General features: G+C 40.9%; 1 protein-coding gene across 1 annotated transcript in view; it reads left to right on the top strand.

Annotated features, from left to right (window-relative positions):
- The window catches only part of LOC124613806 (fibrous sheath-interacting protein 2), a 188,857-nt gene extending 172,272 nt beyond the window's left edge, over positions 1-16,585 (top strand). The window contains exons 6-8 of the mRNA XM_047142528.1: positions 2,620-2,692; positions 2,788-2,849; positions 16,409-16,585. Coding sequence (XP_046998484.1) covers positions 2,620-2,692; positions 2,788-2,849; positions 16,409-16,585 — 312 coding nt within the window. The remainder of the gene's footprint in view (positions 1-2,619; positions 2,693-2,787; positions 2,850-16,408) is intronic.
- The last annotated feature ends 2,458 nt before the right edge of the window (positions 16,586-19,043 follow it).

The following is a 19,043-nucleotide window of genomic DNA, read 5'->3' as shown; positions in this document are numbered from 1 at the left end:
CTGAATAGAAGCAGTCAGCTCCTGAATTCCTCTCGATGTGCACTAGTAATTACAGATGGAGATGAATGAGAATCAACAACATCTGTAGATTGTAAACTATTCGTAAGAGAAACTTTGAGCATAGTGATTCTTCAGAATCACTCTCCATCCACATCTGAATTATCTCTTTGGAGGTGAGAAGCTTTTTACATACCATCACAATATCTAAATTCACTATGCAAACACATTTGAATAATAAGCGACTGATGTCTGAACCAAGAATAGAATCTTGCAGAAAGGTATGAAACTACAGTTCAACAGAAATCACAGTAGTGTCATCTCTTGTGTCTAATGCAAATTACTTGTACAAATGCTGTGAGGGTCTGCCATAAGTGCTGACATTGACATCAAATGTAGTCACGTTCTGCATACTGAAACGCCATCTGTTGTGGTTAGAGCAAACGATATGGTGTGGTGAGAGTCCACCAGTAGCACTGTAGACAAACAGACGTCTTATTCAAGTGAAGCTAAACAATAAGTGAACAATCATCTCAGCACTTCTACAGCAGTTGGGAGCACTTGGGGCATGGCAGTGCTGAACTGATTGGCAGTCAGCTGCAACCAGGATACGGTGCACTCGGGCTGCTGTAGCAGTCAGCCCCAGTCAAAGGGTTAATCATTAGAAAATATTAAGACTTTTGAGAAATCAGCTCATGGTGTCATTAGTCTACAGTATGAGCCTTGATATATTTTTCTTGTTATTTTGTTCAGATATGTGGTGAAGAAAGCTGTCTTTGCATGAGATCCAGGCTTAAAAAACGCAAAATCTAGTAAAATGCAGAATCAAGGAAAACATTCAAACCCCATAAATATCAGCAAAAACATATTTAATTACCATATATAGTTACAAATATCAGTCCTCAACAATACATTGCATAAAATCTGTGTAAGTGAAGGAAATTAAATGTACAATACCATGTTTATACAGTAATGAATTTCATCACTTCTTAAAAAATCGTAGATGTGCAACAGCAAGCAAATTTCATGAAAAAATTGAAATTGATATCTCTGGATACAAGGTATTCAACCTACTTTCTGAGATGCTATGACCACAAACTATATGTCAAAACACACATATTTGAGACACCTTTCCTTTGCATTCACCAGAAGAAAGCAAAAATGGATGAACATGGTGGATTAAATGGGAAACTGTGAAGTACTCTGAAAGCCATCAGAATCTAACATTTTGAAAGGGGTCGGAGGGGGGGGGAGAAGGTGTCTTCTTGTTGTAGCCAATGGCAGTAAAATGGGGCTGAGAATAGACTTCACACTACTTTTTGGAGTTGTGACATCAATAGTGGGCTTTCAACTTCTGACTTTTGCAAGTGCTTGTGAATGACTCCTGTGTGAACTGTGTCACTGTGTCCATTTCAGTTATTCATTTCCTTTGTTGTGTGTGACATATGTGGGCAGTATGCCACTTCATAGCAAAGGTGCCCTGAAAGTATAGCAGAGATACATCACACTTATCATTAAATGCCAATTAAAAAAGCATCAGTGATGTAAGGCTTCAAAATATTTTATGGCAACTAATGCATAACACAAGATTCAGATGAGTAAGCTATAGTGTAATGGATAATGTCATGGTTAGTTGAGTTGGAAGTTATAGGTTTGCAACTCGCTTCAACTTAGTGTTGTTATCACATTCTGAAACTTTGTCATGATTTTAATACAGTATGTTCTCCAATATTTGAGGTTATTTAACATTTCTGTCTGATTAGAGGATGAAGGATGAAACAAGTATTTGGTTTTTTATTTCTGAATGTGTGGTGATTTCCAAATGTGTGGTTAGGCAGAAACCAAAGGTGGTAAAATGAGTACCAATAAAATTCATATTCTTCCTTGTCACAAATACTTCACTATTTATTTTAGAATATGTGGTGATTTCTGAGTGTGTGGTTAGTCAGGAACCTAAGAGGACAGCTCAAATTGCTGCAAGTGAAGCGATGAGCAATAACATTCATATTCTTCCTTGTCACATATATTTTGCAAGTTGTGCAACTACAAACATATTATTCCCTAGATTCTCCTGTCACTAACACATGCATAAACATCAACTTGGCACTATAGTGATAGATAAATTTGTAGCCTCATTTGTCATGACCTTCACAGTGCCACCATGTTACAATTATGTCAGTCCTGCAAGAAGTAGTGTGAAACGTACTCAACCCATCATCATTGCATAGTAAAACTAAATGTTGCAAGTTGTGTTAGCAACACTGATCATGGATTATATCACCATTTCCTCTCTCGCATCTCCCCTTAACTCTGCCATCACCCACTGTCTTCAGTAACAACAGATGGCAATAGGAAGAAAGGAGGATGAAGTAAAGCAAGACATTGTCTAAGAACATAGAATCTAGTAAACCTTACTAGGAATAAATGTAAAGTCAGGAAATTTTTAGCATTGATCTTATGGGTTCTTCACAGGTGCTGTGAAGTTATAATAGTAAATCATGAAAAATATAAAATTGGATAATGTAAAAATGAAGTTCTACTGTATTATTATCACATTACAGTTAGTAAAGACTTTGTTATAAGTAGTGCATAGAAAATTAATTATAACCTCTTCAATTACAGAAATCTGCTGTTCATCTGCAGAGTCCATGGGTTGTGGAAAAGTTTGTGCGTGCATCACTGGCTGAAAAGAAACGTGAGTTTTACTTCTTTCTGTTTATTTTACTTTGTTTATTACAAGAGTGTATTTAAAGATACTCATACCACACATGTGTGAATTGAATTCCACAGCTGGAGATATTGCAGCAGTACTCCACGGAGTCAAAAAGAAGCTTGAAAGAGCTTCACACCTGGTAGGTATAGAACATTAAATCAAAAATTCTATAGGTTTCATGAAATATTGAGAAGGTGAAATTTCAAAATAATGAATTATGAGGCATGTATATTTTATATTTTATGGTACTGAAGAAAGATGGAAGTTCATGTAATTTGTCAACACTGAGCATTCAGTGCATATTACATGAGGAGCTTTGTATATACCTGCAGGATTAATTTCACTACATAAAGGAAAACACTTGTGTGGAATTTATACTGTGAACGACCACCTTTATTGTACCGCACAAACACACTTCATACATACGTTAACGCGGGAAAACGAACACTCCCGTGTCCTCCAAAGAACCCCACTCGTAAAGAGAATCTCTCAGTGTCTTGTCGACTATCGACTTGTCACTCCCACACAGCCCCCCCCCCCCCTCCCCCCTGAAGTGTGGAGCACCCGGTATGGTGGGGTACTTAAACTTCACCTCTCGGCCTGCCCGAGTGCGGATAGTGCGGGTGTGGGTGCTGCTTGCTGATTCTGTTGCTGCATTAGGCCCCCTGGTGTGGGGCTCATGTGGGACACAGCTGCCTGGTTCTGCGGAAGGTGTGGGTTCGTTGCAAGTTGTGTCTGAAGTCGTCTATGAGACTGTCGTTGCTGTCATTGTCCAAGCGGGTTTTACTCGCTCAATGGAAACTTTGGTCGACTTTCCCTGGAGGAGGATATCCATTGTGTGTGTGTCCCGTCCTAGCACTTGGTATGGTCCAGTGTACGGTGGCTGTAACGAATGACGTACCAGGTCTGTGCAGAGCATGATGTGGGAACAAGTATTGAGGGACTTGTGTATGAACACTGGATGCGTGCCGTGCTGAGACGTCGGGGCTGCACGTAGTGTCTCTGCCTGCTTCCTCATTTGTTGCAAGAGGTGGGGTAGTTGTGTGTCATCTGGGAGAGGAACTGGTGCAAGGAATTCTGCTGGAACTCGGAGTGGTTCTCCGTATACCAACTCTGCCAAGGAGCAATTGATGTCTGTTTTTAATGCGGTCCGTAACCCCAACAAAACCAATGGCAACGCTTGAGTCCATGAGTCCTCGTGGCACATCAGGGCAGCCTTTAAGGTCCGGTGCCACCTTTCCACCAAACCGTTGCTGGCCGGGTGGTAGCTAGTAGTATGGTTTCGTTGGAAACCGCAGAGTTTTGACAGTTGTTGGAACAGTGTTGACTCGAACTGGCGTCCTTGGTCAGTGGTAACGAAAAATGGGCACCCAAAATGAGCCATCCAAGTTTCCAAGAATGCGCGTGCAGTAGTCTCTGCAGAAATGTCCCTGATTGGTGTAGCCTCTGCCCACCACGTGCAACGATCCACTGCCGTAAACAAGTACCTGTAACCTTCTGAAGGGGTGAGGGGTCCAACCAAGTCAATGTGTACATGCCCAAAACGTGCCGTTGGGTTTGGGAATTGTCCTACTGGAGCGTGAACATGGCGTCCCACTTTGCTACGTTGACACTGATAGCAGCTGCGGGCCCACTCCCGTGTATCTTTCTTGATTGAAGGCCAAACAAAACGTTCCGTCACTAATTTCACTGAGGCATTGGTTCCCGGGTGTGCCAGGTTGTGAATGCTGTCGAATACCTTTCGTCAGAACTGGGGGGTGATGTATGGGCGTGGTCTAACCGTGGAGGTGTCGCACCATACCTTACATGGGCTGCAGGGGACGTCCACATGTTGTAAACGTAGGCCAGTGGACGGGTCCACCAACAAGGATTGCAGCTGCGTATCTGAAGCCTGAGCCGTTGCCAATTCGGAATAATCTAACATTGGACTTATCCCATTAATACGTGAGAAATAGTCTGACACAATGTTTTCTGCATCATGGATGTGACGCACGTCTGTTGAAAACTGGCATATAAACTCTATATGGCGGGCCTGGCGGGGGGAACATGAATCGCTGACTTTGTAGAAAGCCGCCACGAGAGGTTTGTGGTCGGTGTATATGGTGAATTGCCTGCCCTCAACTAAGGGGCGGAAGTGCCTGACGCTTTCATACATTGCAAGGAGTTCCCTGTCATATGCACTCCAACGAGTTTGACTCATCTGTAGTTTTTGTGAGAAGAAACTTAGTGGCTGCCAATGACCCTTCACTCTCTGGTGCAGTGCTGCCCCGATTGCGACTTGGCTTGCGTCCACTACTATGGCTAGCTGAGCTCCTGGTGCAGGGTGTGCAAGCCCCACTGCATTGTGAAGGCTGTTTTGCAGTGCCTTGAAAGCCGATTCCATCTCGGGTGTCCGTGGGAGTGGGCGCTTGCCAATTTTGTTGTGTCCGGCCAAGGCATTGTTCAGTGGCGTCTGGATTGCTGCTGTTCCGGGGAGATGGCGACGATAGAAATTTGTCATCCCTAGGAACCGTCGGAGATCGTGGTAGGTTTGAGGCCGTGGTAGGGTACGCAACAACTCCAGCTTCTCTGGCAGTGGGAAAATGCCCTGAGCTGACACTTTATAACCCAGGAAGGTTACAACGGGTTCCCCAAACACGCACTTGTCCTTGTTAAGTGTAATTCCATGAGCACTAAGTCTGCTTTGCACCTCGCTTACGTGTTTCTGATGGTCAGAAACATTCTCTGAAAACACCAGAATATCGTCTAAATAGGCGAAACAATATGGTAGTCCTCTTAGTATGCTGTCTAGGAACCGTTGCCATGTCTGGGCCGCATTTTTCAGCCCAAATGGCATCACCAAAAATTCAAACAGCCCGAATGGGGTTGTCACTGCAGTCTTTGGTATGTCCTGCTCTGCCATTGGGATCTGATTATAAGCCTTACGGCAATCCAAAACACTGAATATGGATGCCCCGGCCAGTGAATGGGTGAAATCCTGTATATGTGGCACAGGGTATCTGTCTGGAACAGTTCGGGCGTTCAAAGCTCGATAATCACCGCACGGGCGCCATGACCCATTCTTTTTACGGGCGAGATGCAGAGGAGAGGACCACGGACTGTTGGATGGCTGTATAGTTCCTTCCTGTAGCATCTCGTTGAAAATGGCCTTGGTTTCCCGCAAGCGATCAGGTGCTGCAAGCCTGCGAACACGTGAGGAGACTGGTGGGCCTGGAGTTGTACGGATGTGGTGCACCGTCTCATGCTTCGCCCTGCTCTTTCTTGTTCCCTGTTGTGGTTTGGGTGTCGCCTTTGTGGTTGAAACAGCTGGAGCCTGTTGTTGTGTCGTTAACTGTTTTGATGTCATTTGAGCCATGTGCCGGTCAGCTTCCTTCGTTGCTATGGTGTGCTCCCAGGTGGGTGCACTGAGGTTATCTACCCTTTGGCATGCATGAGATGTCAGACATCCTTGTATTCCCGGAATAACAAATCCATTGACAGAATGGACGAGTTGTGACTTGTGTAAATCCATGGACAATGCATGTTTTGCCAGGAAATCAGCACCTAGTATAGGTTGGTCGATATCGGCCATAACGAAGGTCCAGTTGCATTCTTCTGGTAGCCCAATGTCCACTGGCAGTGTTTTCTGTCCATATGTGTGGATGACTGAGTCGTTGACTGCTTTCAAAGTGGTCTCTTCAGTGCGTTTGTCTGAAGGGAAGAAATTTACAGGCAGAGTGGTGACATCTGAGCTGGTGTCGGCCAAGAACATCCATCCTGTAGAGCGATCAGGAATGAAAAGTCTTTGTGAAGCAGCGTACCTTACAGCTGTGGGAGAAGTCGATCCACATAACGTATGCTCGTGCTGAAATGGGGGCGTTCCCCTTCGATGCGTCTGTGAGTTTAGGTGCAGTTGCTTGTTGTCACGGTCGGCTGCGCCTAAAGCAGGCCGTGGGATGCGTTTGGGTGCGAGCACGGCGTCTTACACTTTGTAGCTTGCGTGCCAAAGCGCTGGTGGAACCAGCAATAACCGGTGCCGTTGTTTGCGTGACGCGGCGGTCGCATTGGCTGGCGATGACGGGTGTGTGTGTCAGCCGCAGCAATGTCGCGTGGCTCTAGCCGCTGCAGCTGGGCGGTCAGCTGATCAATGGCAGCGCGGAGAGATCGGAAATCTTCGGTCGCGTCCGGCGCTCGTCGTGCAGTCGTGGCAGCACAAGCTGGAGGCGCCGCGTCGGCCGGCTCCGGCCGTGCTTGGCTGGTGTCGTTGGCCGAGGTGGTTGCGGCGGCGGCCACTGTGGTGCGCGAGTCGAACAGGGAGTGCGCTCTATCGGCTACTTGCAGCAACTCGCATAATGGCCGGCCCTCGTAAGCAATTAAGGTTAAGCCCACCTGCAGAGGTAACTGCTGTTGCCATATGTGCAAAAGTAATGTGTCTGAGAACACGGAAGGGTCCACCATAGCACGTAAATGCTGGTAAAAGTCTGAAGGCGATCTGTCACCACGTTTCTCGTGGTACAGGAGCTGTGATATCCGCTGATCCACAGGTTTTGTACAACGCGAAATTAAAGCCGTCTTGAGAGTGGCGTAGGCTTGTTGTGGTGGGGGTGCATAATTATATCCGATACCACTGACGACGCACGTTGGTCCAGGTTGCATATCACTAGCATGAACTGTTCAAAATCGATGACTCTTTGTTGCTGCACGAAAATGTTCTCCATAATAGCGAACCAAATTTCCGGACGCTCGGGAACGAAAGGTGGGGGTCGAATTTGTAACCGCGATGCGGGTGGCCCACGATCACTTGCGAATGGAAAGTGCGAAACTCGTGGGAGCGGTACCGACGCGGGTGATGAAAACGGGAGCACTTTGGGTCTGATATCGGCGTGTCCTGCGCGCTGGTTGTGCGAGGCAATGTCCTGTGGCGGCGGCGCGGGACCCGCCAGCACACGCGGCGCTGTTGGAAACGTAACATCATGGGCGAAGTCGGTTTGAGATGTAGGCGTCCGTGGCACTGTGAACTGAGGGTTTTGCTGCATCGTGTCGAGCTCCTTTTTGATGTTTTGGATGACGCCGTCGATGTCGCGGAAGAGGTTCTGTGCAGACGTCATGTCGATACGAGAAGTCGCGGAAAATATCTCAAGACTTGCCTACTGTCACACTGCTTAGTTACGGGGTCACCACTTATGTAGGGGTAATTTCACTACGTAAAGGAAAACACTTCTGTGGAACTTATACTGTGAACGACCACCTTTATTGTACCGCACAAACACACTTCATACATACGTTAACATGGGAAAACGAACACTCCTGTGTCCTCCAAAGAACCCCGCTCGTAAAGAGAATCTCTCAGTGTCTTGTCGACTATCGACTTGTCACTCCCACATACCTACAGACAGTACTTGATTTGTAAATCATTGATATATTAGGTTGTAAGGTGATTTAATTTGTTAGACATGTGTATTCCTTTTTTCTTGCTTCATTTATTGTAGTTTTGCATTTTCTTCCTTTGTCATTTAGCTCCAATGTAGCCTGTGTTATCCAAATGTTTCCAATAGGTCTTTCTTTTTTGGTGTTTGATCCTCTGCTGCCTTCACTATTTCATGTCTCAAAGCTACTCAGTTGTCTTCTGCTGTGTTTCTTACCAGTGTTTTAGTCAGTCATTATTTAATGCTCCCTTTGGAACTCAACAGCCACTGTTGCTCTCAACTTACCCATATCTCAACTTCTTAATTTCCTACCTATTTGCAGTTCATAGCCATAAATTATGGTCAAAGATGATGCACTTCTGGAAATATTTATCAGTTGAAAATTTGATTTTGAAATCTTTTTCTTATTGTTATCTAATCTGTTTTAAACTTCCAGTGACTCCAGGTCTCTTCTAATTATTATCTATGTTTCCATAACACTATTTCTTGCAATTCAATAAACTCATTCATACAACTTTGCAAATAAACACAAAATTGATTCCTATAGGTAAATTTGATTTGATTTAATTGTTTATTTGGTCCTGTTGATTATGTGTTGTACAATGGGTGTACTAGTAATATTTTACAAGTCAAGTGAAATAATACAAATTTATTTGAGCATTTTAAGTATCATACAAATATTTATTTTCGATGAACAATTGATTATGAACAATATTACAACCTGCATTTACTGGTATAAGTTCAAGTGAATGCTTAAAATAGCAGAATGAATGGAAATACACATTTTTATCCCAGTACCACAAATAAATAATGAAATTTATGTTTTGACATTATGATTTAAATTAAAACAAGAAGTTTTTATCATTCAAGTGATCACTTAATAGTGTAGAATAAATGGTAGTACACATTTTAACCTATGATATAAATAAATTTTTATTTTATTACTGTAATTTATATTAGAAGTACACAATTCTGCCTTCATGACATAAGTAAAGATTTTCTTTCCTCTACTTTTTCTCAAAAGGATGCCTTATTACTGTAGGAATTCATTTGTTTTATAAGACATTTGTTCTCTGAGGAATGTTTTTAGTTTCCTATTGAATACCTGCATGTTATCAGTTTCCTTTTTTATATGGATGGGAGACTTGTTATATACTTTTATTCCTGACTCGGTTACTCCCCTGTGGACTTTTGTCAGAGTAGCAGAGCTTTGATGGAGATTTTTCCTCTGTCTTGTGTTATGTTTGTGAATGCTACAGGTTTTCAGAAATAATGCATTGTTTATGGCTACAAACATGATCAGTGAGTATGTATATTGATTTGTAACAGTAAATATCCTGAGAGCCTTAAAGAGACTTCTGCAGGATGTTCTATTAGAGACCCCACACATCAACCTCACTGCTTGTTTTTGTAGTTTGTGTTGAAGTGAAAGGTTTATATTAATCTCTCTGCTGTGTACTGTATCTATGTCTTTGGTTGGTGTCATAAAATAAAATACATGTGTATTTTATATAGCCACTACATCGTGCTTATGCTTTATGTTGTGCCCTTTTGTTGTTTCTTAAAGTTTCTGCAATAGTTTATGGGCCCAGTACACTATTCAAGAAAGGAATTGGGTATTGCAATTTTACATTTCGTGATGCCAGAAATGCATTAGCATGTGTTGTGTGCTATGTGCGATTTGTATTGTATATATATGAACAACTGCTGCATGATTTTCTTGTGGAATTTTTGCAGTTGTAAATCTGAACTGTTTTATGGGACTGCAATGGATTTTCATGGTATAGAGAAGCTGTGTGGGGCTGAAAATTGGACTATTTGGAAGTTTGCAGTATGAAATTTATTATGTGCATCAGACGGAACATACGAAGTGTGTATTGGCAATGTAGAAAAACCAGTGGCTTTGCCAGCAGATGCAACATCAGCACAAATAGATGTGTTTAATGCTGTGCTTAAATCATGGCACAAAGCTGATCATGCAGTGAGTCAGATTATTGTTAGAACTGTAGGAGCAAAAGTCATCACATTGTTGGTTGCATGTGAGAGTGCACGAGATATGTAGGACAAGCTACATGCCTTGTTTGAACACAAAACAAATCAAGCTGCACTTTCTGTTCAGTCAGAATTCTTCAATTTTTACATGAGTTCAGGTGATGACATGGTGACACATCTTGCTTGTTTTGAAAACTTGGTGCTTCAAATGCAGCAACTCAGTGTGAAACCTGATGAATCATCGTTAATGGAACAACTACTCGACACACTGCCTAACAGTTATGAAAGTCTGCGACAGGGTTGGTGGGCAAGATCTGAAGATCAACAAACACCAAAACATTTAATGGACATGTTAACTTCTTACAACAGTCATCAAGCTTGTCGAAGGGAGAAATGAGACGAGGTAGTTGCACTTTTCGCTGCCAAAGCAAACATTTAAAATGCAGATGGCACCACTATGAGGAATATTATTTCGTCAAACAAATATGAAAAGTCTACCAACAAAAAGAAGCTCAAATGTTTTGGTTGTGGTGGATTTGGCCATATTAAAAAAATATGTCCAAATGTGAAACACAAACAAAAAACCATCCACAACCAAAATAAAAGTGATTTGCCTGACCAGGCTTTCATCGGTGAAGTAATAAGTGCAGAATTGGATGAGGACTTGTGAATTGATGATTGTGGAGTGATGAATCACATGGTAAAGAAAATTAAGTGGTATACATCATTTACTAAGTTTGCAACACCACTGTAGAGATGCATGGCCAATGATTCGACTATGAATGCACTAGGAAAAGGGGCTATTTATTTTGAAGCTTTCGTTGATGGAAAATGGAAGTTATGCCATATGGATAATGTTGTGTATACTCCAGACAGGAGAAGAAATCTCTTTTATGTATCACCTGCTATGGACAAGGGATTAGACTTTCATTCATTGAAGGACAAGTGTGACTTCCGAAACAATGGCACTGTAAAAGTGTGTGGCATACGTAGTGGTAACTTATTGAAGATGTTGATTCGAGTGACAAAACAAATTCAACCTTGTGATCCTGAGGTAAATATCGCGTCAAAGGACTCTCTGCAAATTTGGCATGAATGTTTGGGTCATCAAAACAAACATCATGTCCAACAATTCTTGAAGCAGTGTGGTGTTGAAGTTGAAGACTTTTACAAAGAATTTTGTGAGGCATGTGTCAAGGGGAAGCAGCGTTGCAGCAGTTTTCTGTTATGACAGCAGTGTGCCACACAACCTGGAGAAGTGATTCATACTGACCTGCATGGGCCTATCAAGTGTAAATCGCTGGGAGGAGCAGAATATTTTCTTTGCTTGACTTGTGATTTTTCAAGATTACGCATGTTATATTTTCTCAAGCAGAAGTCTGAGACTGCAGAGAAGATTGTAGAAATGGTGAGCATTGCGAAGAGTTTTTGTGGTCAACTACCGAAAGCATTTCAATGTGATGGAGGACAGGAATTTGATAATACTGAAGTGAAAGATTTGATGCACTAACAGAACAGTTGTGAAACTAGCTCGAACCATGCTCCTAGCTCAGGCCTGCCTAAGTTTTTGTGGGCAGAAGCAATAAACACAGCTGTTTATGTTTTATACAAAAATGGTACAAGTCATTTGGATGGTAAAACACCTTATGAGATATTCACTGGAAAGACGATACAGCTAAATAAACTTTATATTTTTGGGGTGAGTGTTTTGTTCATATTCCAAAGGAAAAGCGAAAGAAATGGGATCCAAAAGGAAAACTAGGAATCTTTGTTGGTTATTCTGATGTCGTTAATGACTTTTGAGTGTGGATTGGATCAGAAAAATGGATTATTCAGAGTAAGGATGTTGTTTTTGAACCTGAGAAAACTGGTAGGACAGTGGTGTTACTCCCAAGTGAAACAGGCAATGAAGAATAGAAAAATCATGAAGATGCAAGTGTGTTTAAGAAACCTACAAAAGAAAGTTCTAGTAAAAGAGAATTGAAAAATAGGCAACAGCTGAAGAAACCAAAGCACCTTATTTAAATTATGCTGGCTGAAATAAATGAGCCAAAGAATTATACTGAGGCTATTAATTCTGAGACCATGAACACTGGAGAAGAGCAATGGAGGAAGAAATGACTTCATTGAAAGAAAATGCTAAGTGGACTTTGGAACCTCTGCCACCAGACCGTAAGCCCATTACAAACCGTTGGGTTTATATAGTTAAGTGTAAGGCTGAGGGTAAAATTGGTTGCCTTTAGTTCTTTCTTGAAGTTTCTGCAATAGTTTGGAGACTTTTTCAACTCCTGTAGCATTTTCCCAAAAAATAATACCATAGGAGAGCTGTTATTGTGGTCTTCAGTCCTGAGACTGGTTTGATGCAGCTCTCCATGCTACTCTATCCTGTGCAAGCTTCTTCATCTCCCAGTACCTACTGCAGCCTACATCCCTCTGAATCTGCTTAGTGTATTCATCTCTTGGTCTCCCTCTACGATTTTTACCCTCCACGCTGCCCTCCAATGATAGATATGTGATCCCTTGATGCCTCAGAACATGTCCTTCCAACTGATCCCTTCTTCTTCTTGTCAAGTTGTGCCACAAACTCCTCTTCTCACCAATTCTATTCAATACCTCCTCATTAGTTATGTGATCTACCCATCTAATCTTCAGCATTCTTCTGTAGTACCACATTTCGAAAGCTTGTATTCTCTTCTTGTCCAGACTATTTATCGTCCATGTTTCACTTGCATACATGGCTACACTCCATACAAATACTTTCAGAAACGACTTCCTGACACTTAAATCTCTACTCGATGTTAACAAATTTCTCTTCTTCAGAAACACTTTCCTTGCCATTGCCAGTCTACATTTTATATCTTCTCTACTTCAACCATCATCAGTTATTTTGCTCCCCAAATAGCAAAACTCCTTTACTACTTTTAAGTGTCTCATTCCCTAATCTAATTCCCTCAGCATCAGTCGACTTAATTCGACTACATTCCATTATCCTCGTTTTGCTTTTGTTGATGTTCATCTTATATCCTCCTTTCAAGACACTGTCCATTCTGTTCAACTGCTCTTCCAAGTCCTTTGCTGTCTATGACAGAATTATAATGTCATCGGTGAACCTCAAAGTTTTTATTTCTTCTCCATGGATTTTAATTCCTGCTCCAAATTTTTCTTTTGTTTCCTTGACTGTTTGCTCAATATACAGATTGAATAATATCGGGGAGAGGCTACAACCCTGTCTCACTCCCTTCCCAACCACTGCTTCCCTTTCATGCCCCTCGACTCTTATAACTGCCATCTGGTTTCTGTACAAATTGTAAATAGCCTTTCGCTCCCTGTATTTTACCCATGCCTCCTTTAGAACTTGAAAGAGAGTATTCCAGTCAACATTATCAAAAGCTTTCTCCAAGTCTACAAATGCTAGAAACGTAGGTTTGCCTTTCCTTAATCTTTCTTCTAAGATAAGTTGTAAGGTTAGTATTGCCTCACGTGTTCCAACATTTCTACGGAATCCAAACTGATCTTCCCCGAGGTCCGCTTCTACCAGTTTTTCCATTCGTCTGTAAAGAATTCACGTTAGTATTTTGCTGCTATGACTTATTAAACTGATAGTTCGGTAATTTTCACATCTGTCAACACCTGCTTTCTTTGGGATTGGAAGTATTATATTCTTCTTGAAGTCTGAGGGTTTTCTCCTGTCTCATACATTTTTGTCAGGACTGGCGCCCCCATCAGTAGTTCTAATGGAATGTTGTCTACTCCCGGGGCCTTGTTTCGACTCAGGTCTTTCAGTGCTCTGTCAAACTCTTCACGCAGTATCATGTCTCCCATTTCATCTTCATCTACATCCTCTTCCATTTCCATAATATTGTCCTCAATTGTATCGCCCTTGTGTAGACCCTCTATATACTCCTTCCACCTTTCTCCTTTCCCTTCTTTGCTTAGAACTGGGTTTCCATCTGAGCTCTTGATATTCATGCAAGTGGTTTTCTTTACTCCAAAGGTCTCTTTAATTTTCCTGTAGGCAGTATCTATCTTACCCCTCATGATATAAGCCTCTACATCCTTACATTTGTCCTCTAGCCATCCCTGCTTAGCCATTTTGCACTTCCCGTCGATCTCATTTTTGAGACGTTTGTATTCCTTTTTGCCTGCTTCATTTACTGCATTTTTATATTTTCTCCTTTCATCAATTAAATTCAATATTTCTTCTGTTACCCAAGGATTTCAACTAGCCCTCGTCTTTTTACCTACTTGATCCTCTGCTGCCTTCACCACTTCATCCCTCAGAGCTGCCATTCTTCTTCTACTGTATTTCTTTCCCCCATTCCTGTCAATTGTTCCCTTATGCTCTCCATAAAACTCTGTACAACCTCTGGTTTAGTCAGTTTATCCAGGTCCCATCTCCTTAAATTCCCACCTTTTTGCAGTTTCTTCAATTTTAATCTACAGTTCATAACCAATAGATTGTGGTCAGAGTCCACACCTGCCCCTGGAAATGTCTTACAATTTAAAACCTGGTTCCTAAATCTCTGCCTTACCATTATGTAATCTATCTGATACCCTTTAGTATCTCCAGGATTCTTCCATGTATACAACCTTCTTTTATGATTCTTGAACCAAGCATTAACTATGATTAAGTTATGCTCTGTGCAAAACTCTACCAGACGGCTTCTTCTTTCATTTCTTACCCCTTATCCATATTCACCTATTATGTTTCCTTCTCTCCCTTTTCCTACTGACGAATTCCAGTCACCCATGACTATTAAATTTTCATCTCCCTTCACTGTCTGAATAATTTCTTTTATCTCATCATACATTTCATCAATTTCTTCATCATCTGCAGAGCTAGTTGGCATATAAACTTGTACTACTGTAGTAGGCATGGGCTTCATGTCTATCTTGGCCACAATAATGCGTTCACTATGCTGTTTGTAGTAGCTTACCCACACACCAATTTTTTTATTCGTTATTAAACCTACTCCTGCATTACCCCTATTTGATTTTGTATTTATAACCCTGTATTCACCTGACCAAAAATCTTGTTTCTTCTACCACTGAACTTCACTAATTCCCACTATATCTAACCTATCCATTTCCCTTTTTAAATTTTCTAACCTACCTGCCCAATTAAGGGATCTGACATTCCATGCTCTGATCCGTAGAACGCCAGTTTTCTTCTCCTGATAACGACGTCCTCTTGAGTAGTCCCCGCCCGGAGATCCGAATGGGGGGACTATTTTACCTCCAGAATATTTCACCCAAGAGGACGCCATCATCATTTAACCATACAGTAAACCTGCATGCCCTCGGGAAAAATTACGGCTGTAGTTTCCCCTTGCTTTCAGCTGTTCGCAGTACCAGCACAGCAAGGCCATTATGGTTAGTGTCACAAGGCCAGATCAATCAATCATCCAGACTGTTGCCCCTGCAACTACTGAAAAGGCTGCTGCCCCTCTTCAGGAACCACACGTTTGTCTGGCCTCTCAACAGATACCCCTCCGTTGTGGTTGCACCTACGGTACGGCCATCTGTATCGCTGAGGCACGCAAACCTCCCCACCAACAGCAAGGTCCATGGTTCATGGGGGGAGGCATAGGAGAGTACAGAATGGAAATATGCAAAATATGACAAAAGCAATTTTTCTTTGTTAACAATGTGTGAAATAGCTCTCAGGGCAAAGCACACTGTGCTAAGTTTTTGGACCAGCTGATCAGTGTGCTCGCTCCATCTTAGCTGTCTGTCTGTCTGGATGCCTAGGAATTTTGTATGTGTGGTTTCATAATTTTTTTTTGGTCATTGATCTCCTTTTCAAGAACTTGGAGACTTTTATTTACTGTCTGAAACTGCATAATGTTAGTTTCTGAAAAATTTTGGGTTAGGTTATTTGCTGTGAACCATTTGTGTACTTGGATAGTGATTGACAGGGCTGTATCCTGCACTCTCTAGTTTTAACAAAACTGATGCTTGTTTCAAGTGCTATCAGAATAGGCAAAAGGAAAATGTTACTTTCTGATATATAGCACAGTTTTCAGGAGATTGTCACATATTTTGAAATTTTTATTGTATTATCTTATCGGTAAAATAAATTTCTGGGCTCCTGTGCAACTTGTCTCCATTTTTCTTTAGTATTTTGTCCCAACCATTTCACATAATGTGTGGGATCAGAGAGTATTTTTTATAGGGTCCCATGTGTGAACAACTAAATGACAAACAGTTTATGATATGATTAGTTACTGCTATGATAGTAACTTTGTACTAAAATTTTTTTACATATTTTACAGTATTAACTAAAAATGATTGGTTTCAGCCAGAGCAGGTACTGTTCACCCTGGATGCTCTGTTAGAGGGTGTTGTAAAAGAATTTGTCCTCAAAGGATTGGCATCGATGGTGACTGTGACGATTGAGAAAGCACTTGAACTGGTATGTAAGATTACATTAATATGGCCAATAACCCCAAACTTATCACTTGCTATAAATAGTTAGTAAAAAAGATCTTAATATCTAAGAATTTTCATGAAGTATCTAGATATTGTAACCATTGCTATAATGTAAAAAAATGTATATCTACCCATGGAAGTATCTAGGTATTCTGAGCAATACTTTTGAAGTATATTTGATTATGCTATTTGGAACATAATCAACTGCATTTATCTTGAGATACACTTCTGCCTTTCATGATTACAAAGTACAACAAATCTTTGACTGGCCAAATACATCTTAAAACTTGTTTATTTTTTGAAAGTTGGAGCTGATCTTTCTTCATGAATTAATAAATTTGTTTTACTCATGTACTTGATGAATTTCTCTTTTGTAAACATAATTTTGTTTCTATGTCTGAAGTGGAATAAAAAGGGCACTAGATATTGTTACAGTGAGATGAAATGGACTGCCAATAACTACCTTCAGAAGGAAAAAATACACTGCTCATAGAAATATTTAAAGTTGAAATACTAATGCTATCTTTCACAACTTCCTTGCTCAAGGAGGTGAGGTGAAATGTGGCAGCTAACAGATTCTCACCCTCTTTAAATATAATGTATATGTTGAGCCTTGCTATGATAATTCCAAACAGAGAAGTATAATCAATAGGTCATGTGGAATATTGTATGTGTGAAATGTTGTATATTTCGTGAATTTACTGTGAAGAAGACTTTTTCAAGTTTGAGTTGATGTACTATTTGGTGCCATACATATTTTGCAATTGACATAATCAAAATCAAATGTATTTCATTAATCTGCTGTGTTAGAAAGAAAAATGAATGACATTATTGCAAAAAAGTATATATAGATCCTGTGACGTCACTGACTTTTGCCAGTTTTTTAGATTTCAAAGTGGCCACTATGCCAATGAGTTTAGTAAAAATAAGAGGATGTTCGTTTTTGGATAGAGATCTTAGGTGGCAGTGGAAGACTTTGTTCTTTGTTTGGAGTGGAAGTATAATGACAACACATTGATATGAGGCCTTTTCTTTGTTATGTTGTAACAACCTCAAGATGTGAATAAAACATTTTGGAAACTATAAAAACAATATGTGTAGCAAAACTCAATGGCACATAATTGATTGCCTGACCATTGGAAATATCACCAGGAAATCTCAATTATTTTTTATACAGCAGGGAAACATGTCAACTGTACAGTGCCAGTGATTCACAAAGTGGAGAGGAACCTTTTCAACTGATGGAGGAGCTGGGATCAACATTAAACAGTCAGGATGAATGGGCATAGGCAGAGGGTGTATACAGGTAACACACACTTTCCTGTTGCAGAGCATTCTGTACAACATGATGGTCACAACCTTGGTGCCTGTTTCACCACACACGTCATCTGGATTCTTCCCCCAGAAACTAGTTTCTCAGAACTCCGCAGGTGGGAACAAGCACTGTGTGGCAAAGCAAGCTGGGATATTTTTCCTTCCCCTCTTGTTTTTCCATCTCCCTCTTTAAAATTCATTTTTTTGTTTTAAGTAATTACTATTAATGTACATGAGTATAACATGCATATGTAATTGATTTCCTAATTTACTTTGACTATTCCTAGTTAGTATCTTTTGTTATAGGGTGAAATCAGTAATTGTTTCATAACAAATTCTATTGTTGGCTTACAAATAAATATAAATTCTGTACTAATTATAAACATTTGGAGGAATAACTAACAGAATTCTTCAAGTATTTGAAAACATGTTAGCAAAGTTAGCTCTTAATTAATTCCAATGTAATTAACAGTTTTGTCAAAAGTATTTCATGATTTAAACAAATAATTTGGCCTAACTCTTGTAGTAGAAGAAACTGTTAGAAAGGTGCAATTTTTTGATGTGTTCAGTTAATTTAATGAGTTAACTTTTAATTATAATTTCTGTAAATTAAACATGAAACAATGTATAGTTTCAGTGTTTATTATTGTGAGGATATATAAGGGGCTGACATTTGATCCCAAGAAAGTCAGTCCATGCCCGAGTTTTAGACAAGAAACCTGTGTTGGTTAGAACAACAACAATGCATCAACTTCTACTTCTACATCTACATTTATACTCCGCAAGCCACCCAACGGTGTGTGGCGGAGGGCACTTTACGTGCCACTGTCATTACCTCCCTTTTCTGTTCCAGTCGCGTATGGTTCACGGGAAGAATGACTGTCTGAAAGCCTCCGTGCACCCTCGAATCTCTCTAATTTTACATTCGTGATCTCCTTGGGAGGTATAAGTAGGGGGAAGCAATATATTCGATACCTCATCCAGAAACGCACCCTCTCGAAACCTAGCGAGCCAGCTACACCGCGATGCAGAGCGCCTCTCTTGCAGAGTCTGCCACTTGAGTTTGCTAAACATCTCCATAATGCTATCACAGTTACCAAATAACCCTGTGATGAAATGCGCCACTCTTCTTTGGATCTTCTCTATCTCTTCCGTCAACCCGATCTGGTACGGATCCCACACTGATGAGC

The sequence above is a fragment of the Schistocerca americana genome, chromosome 4 (assembly GCF_021461395.2).
Source record: "Schistocerca americana isolate TAMUIC-IGC-003095 chromosome 4, iqSchAmer2.1, whole genome shotgun sequence".
Lineage (NCBI taxonomy): Eukaryota > Metazoa > Arthropoda > Insecta > Orthoptera > Acrididae > Schistocerca > Schistocerca americana.
This window is presented reverse-complemented; position numbering and strand designations above follow the sequence as displayed.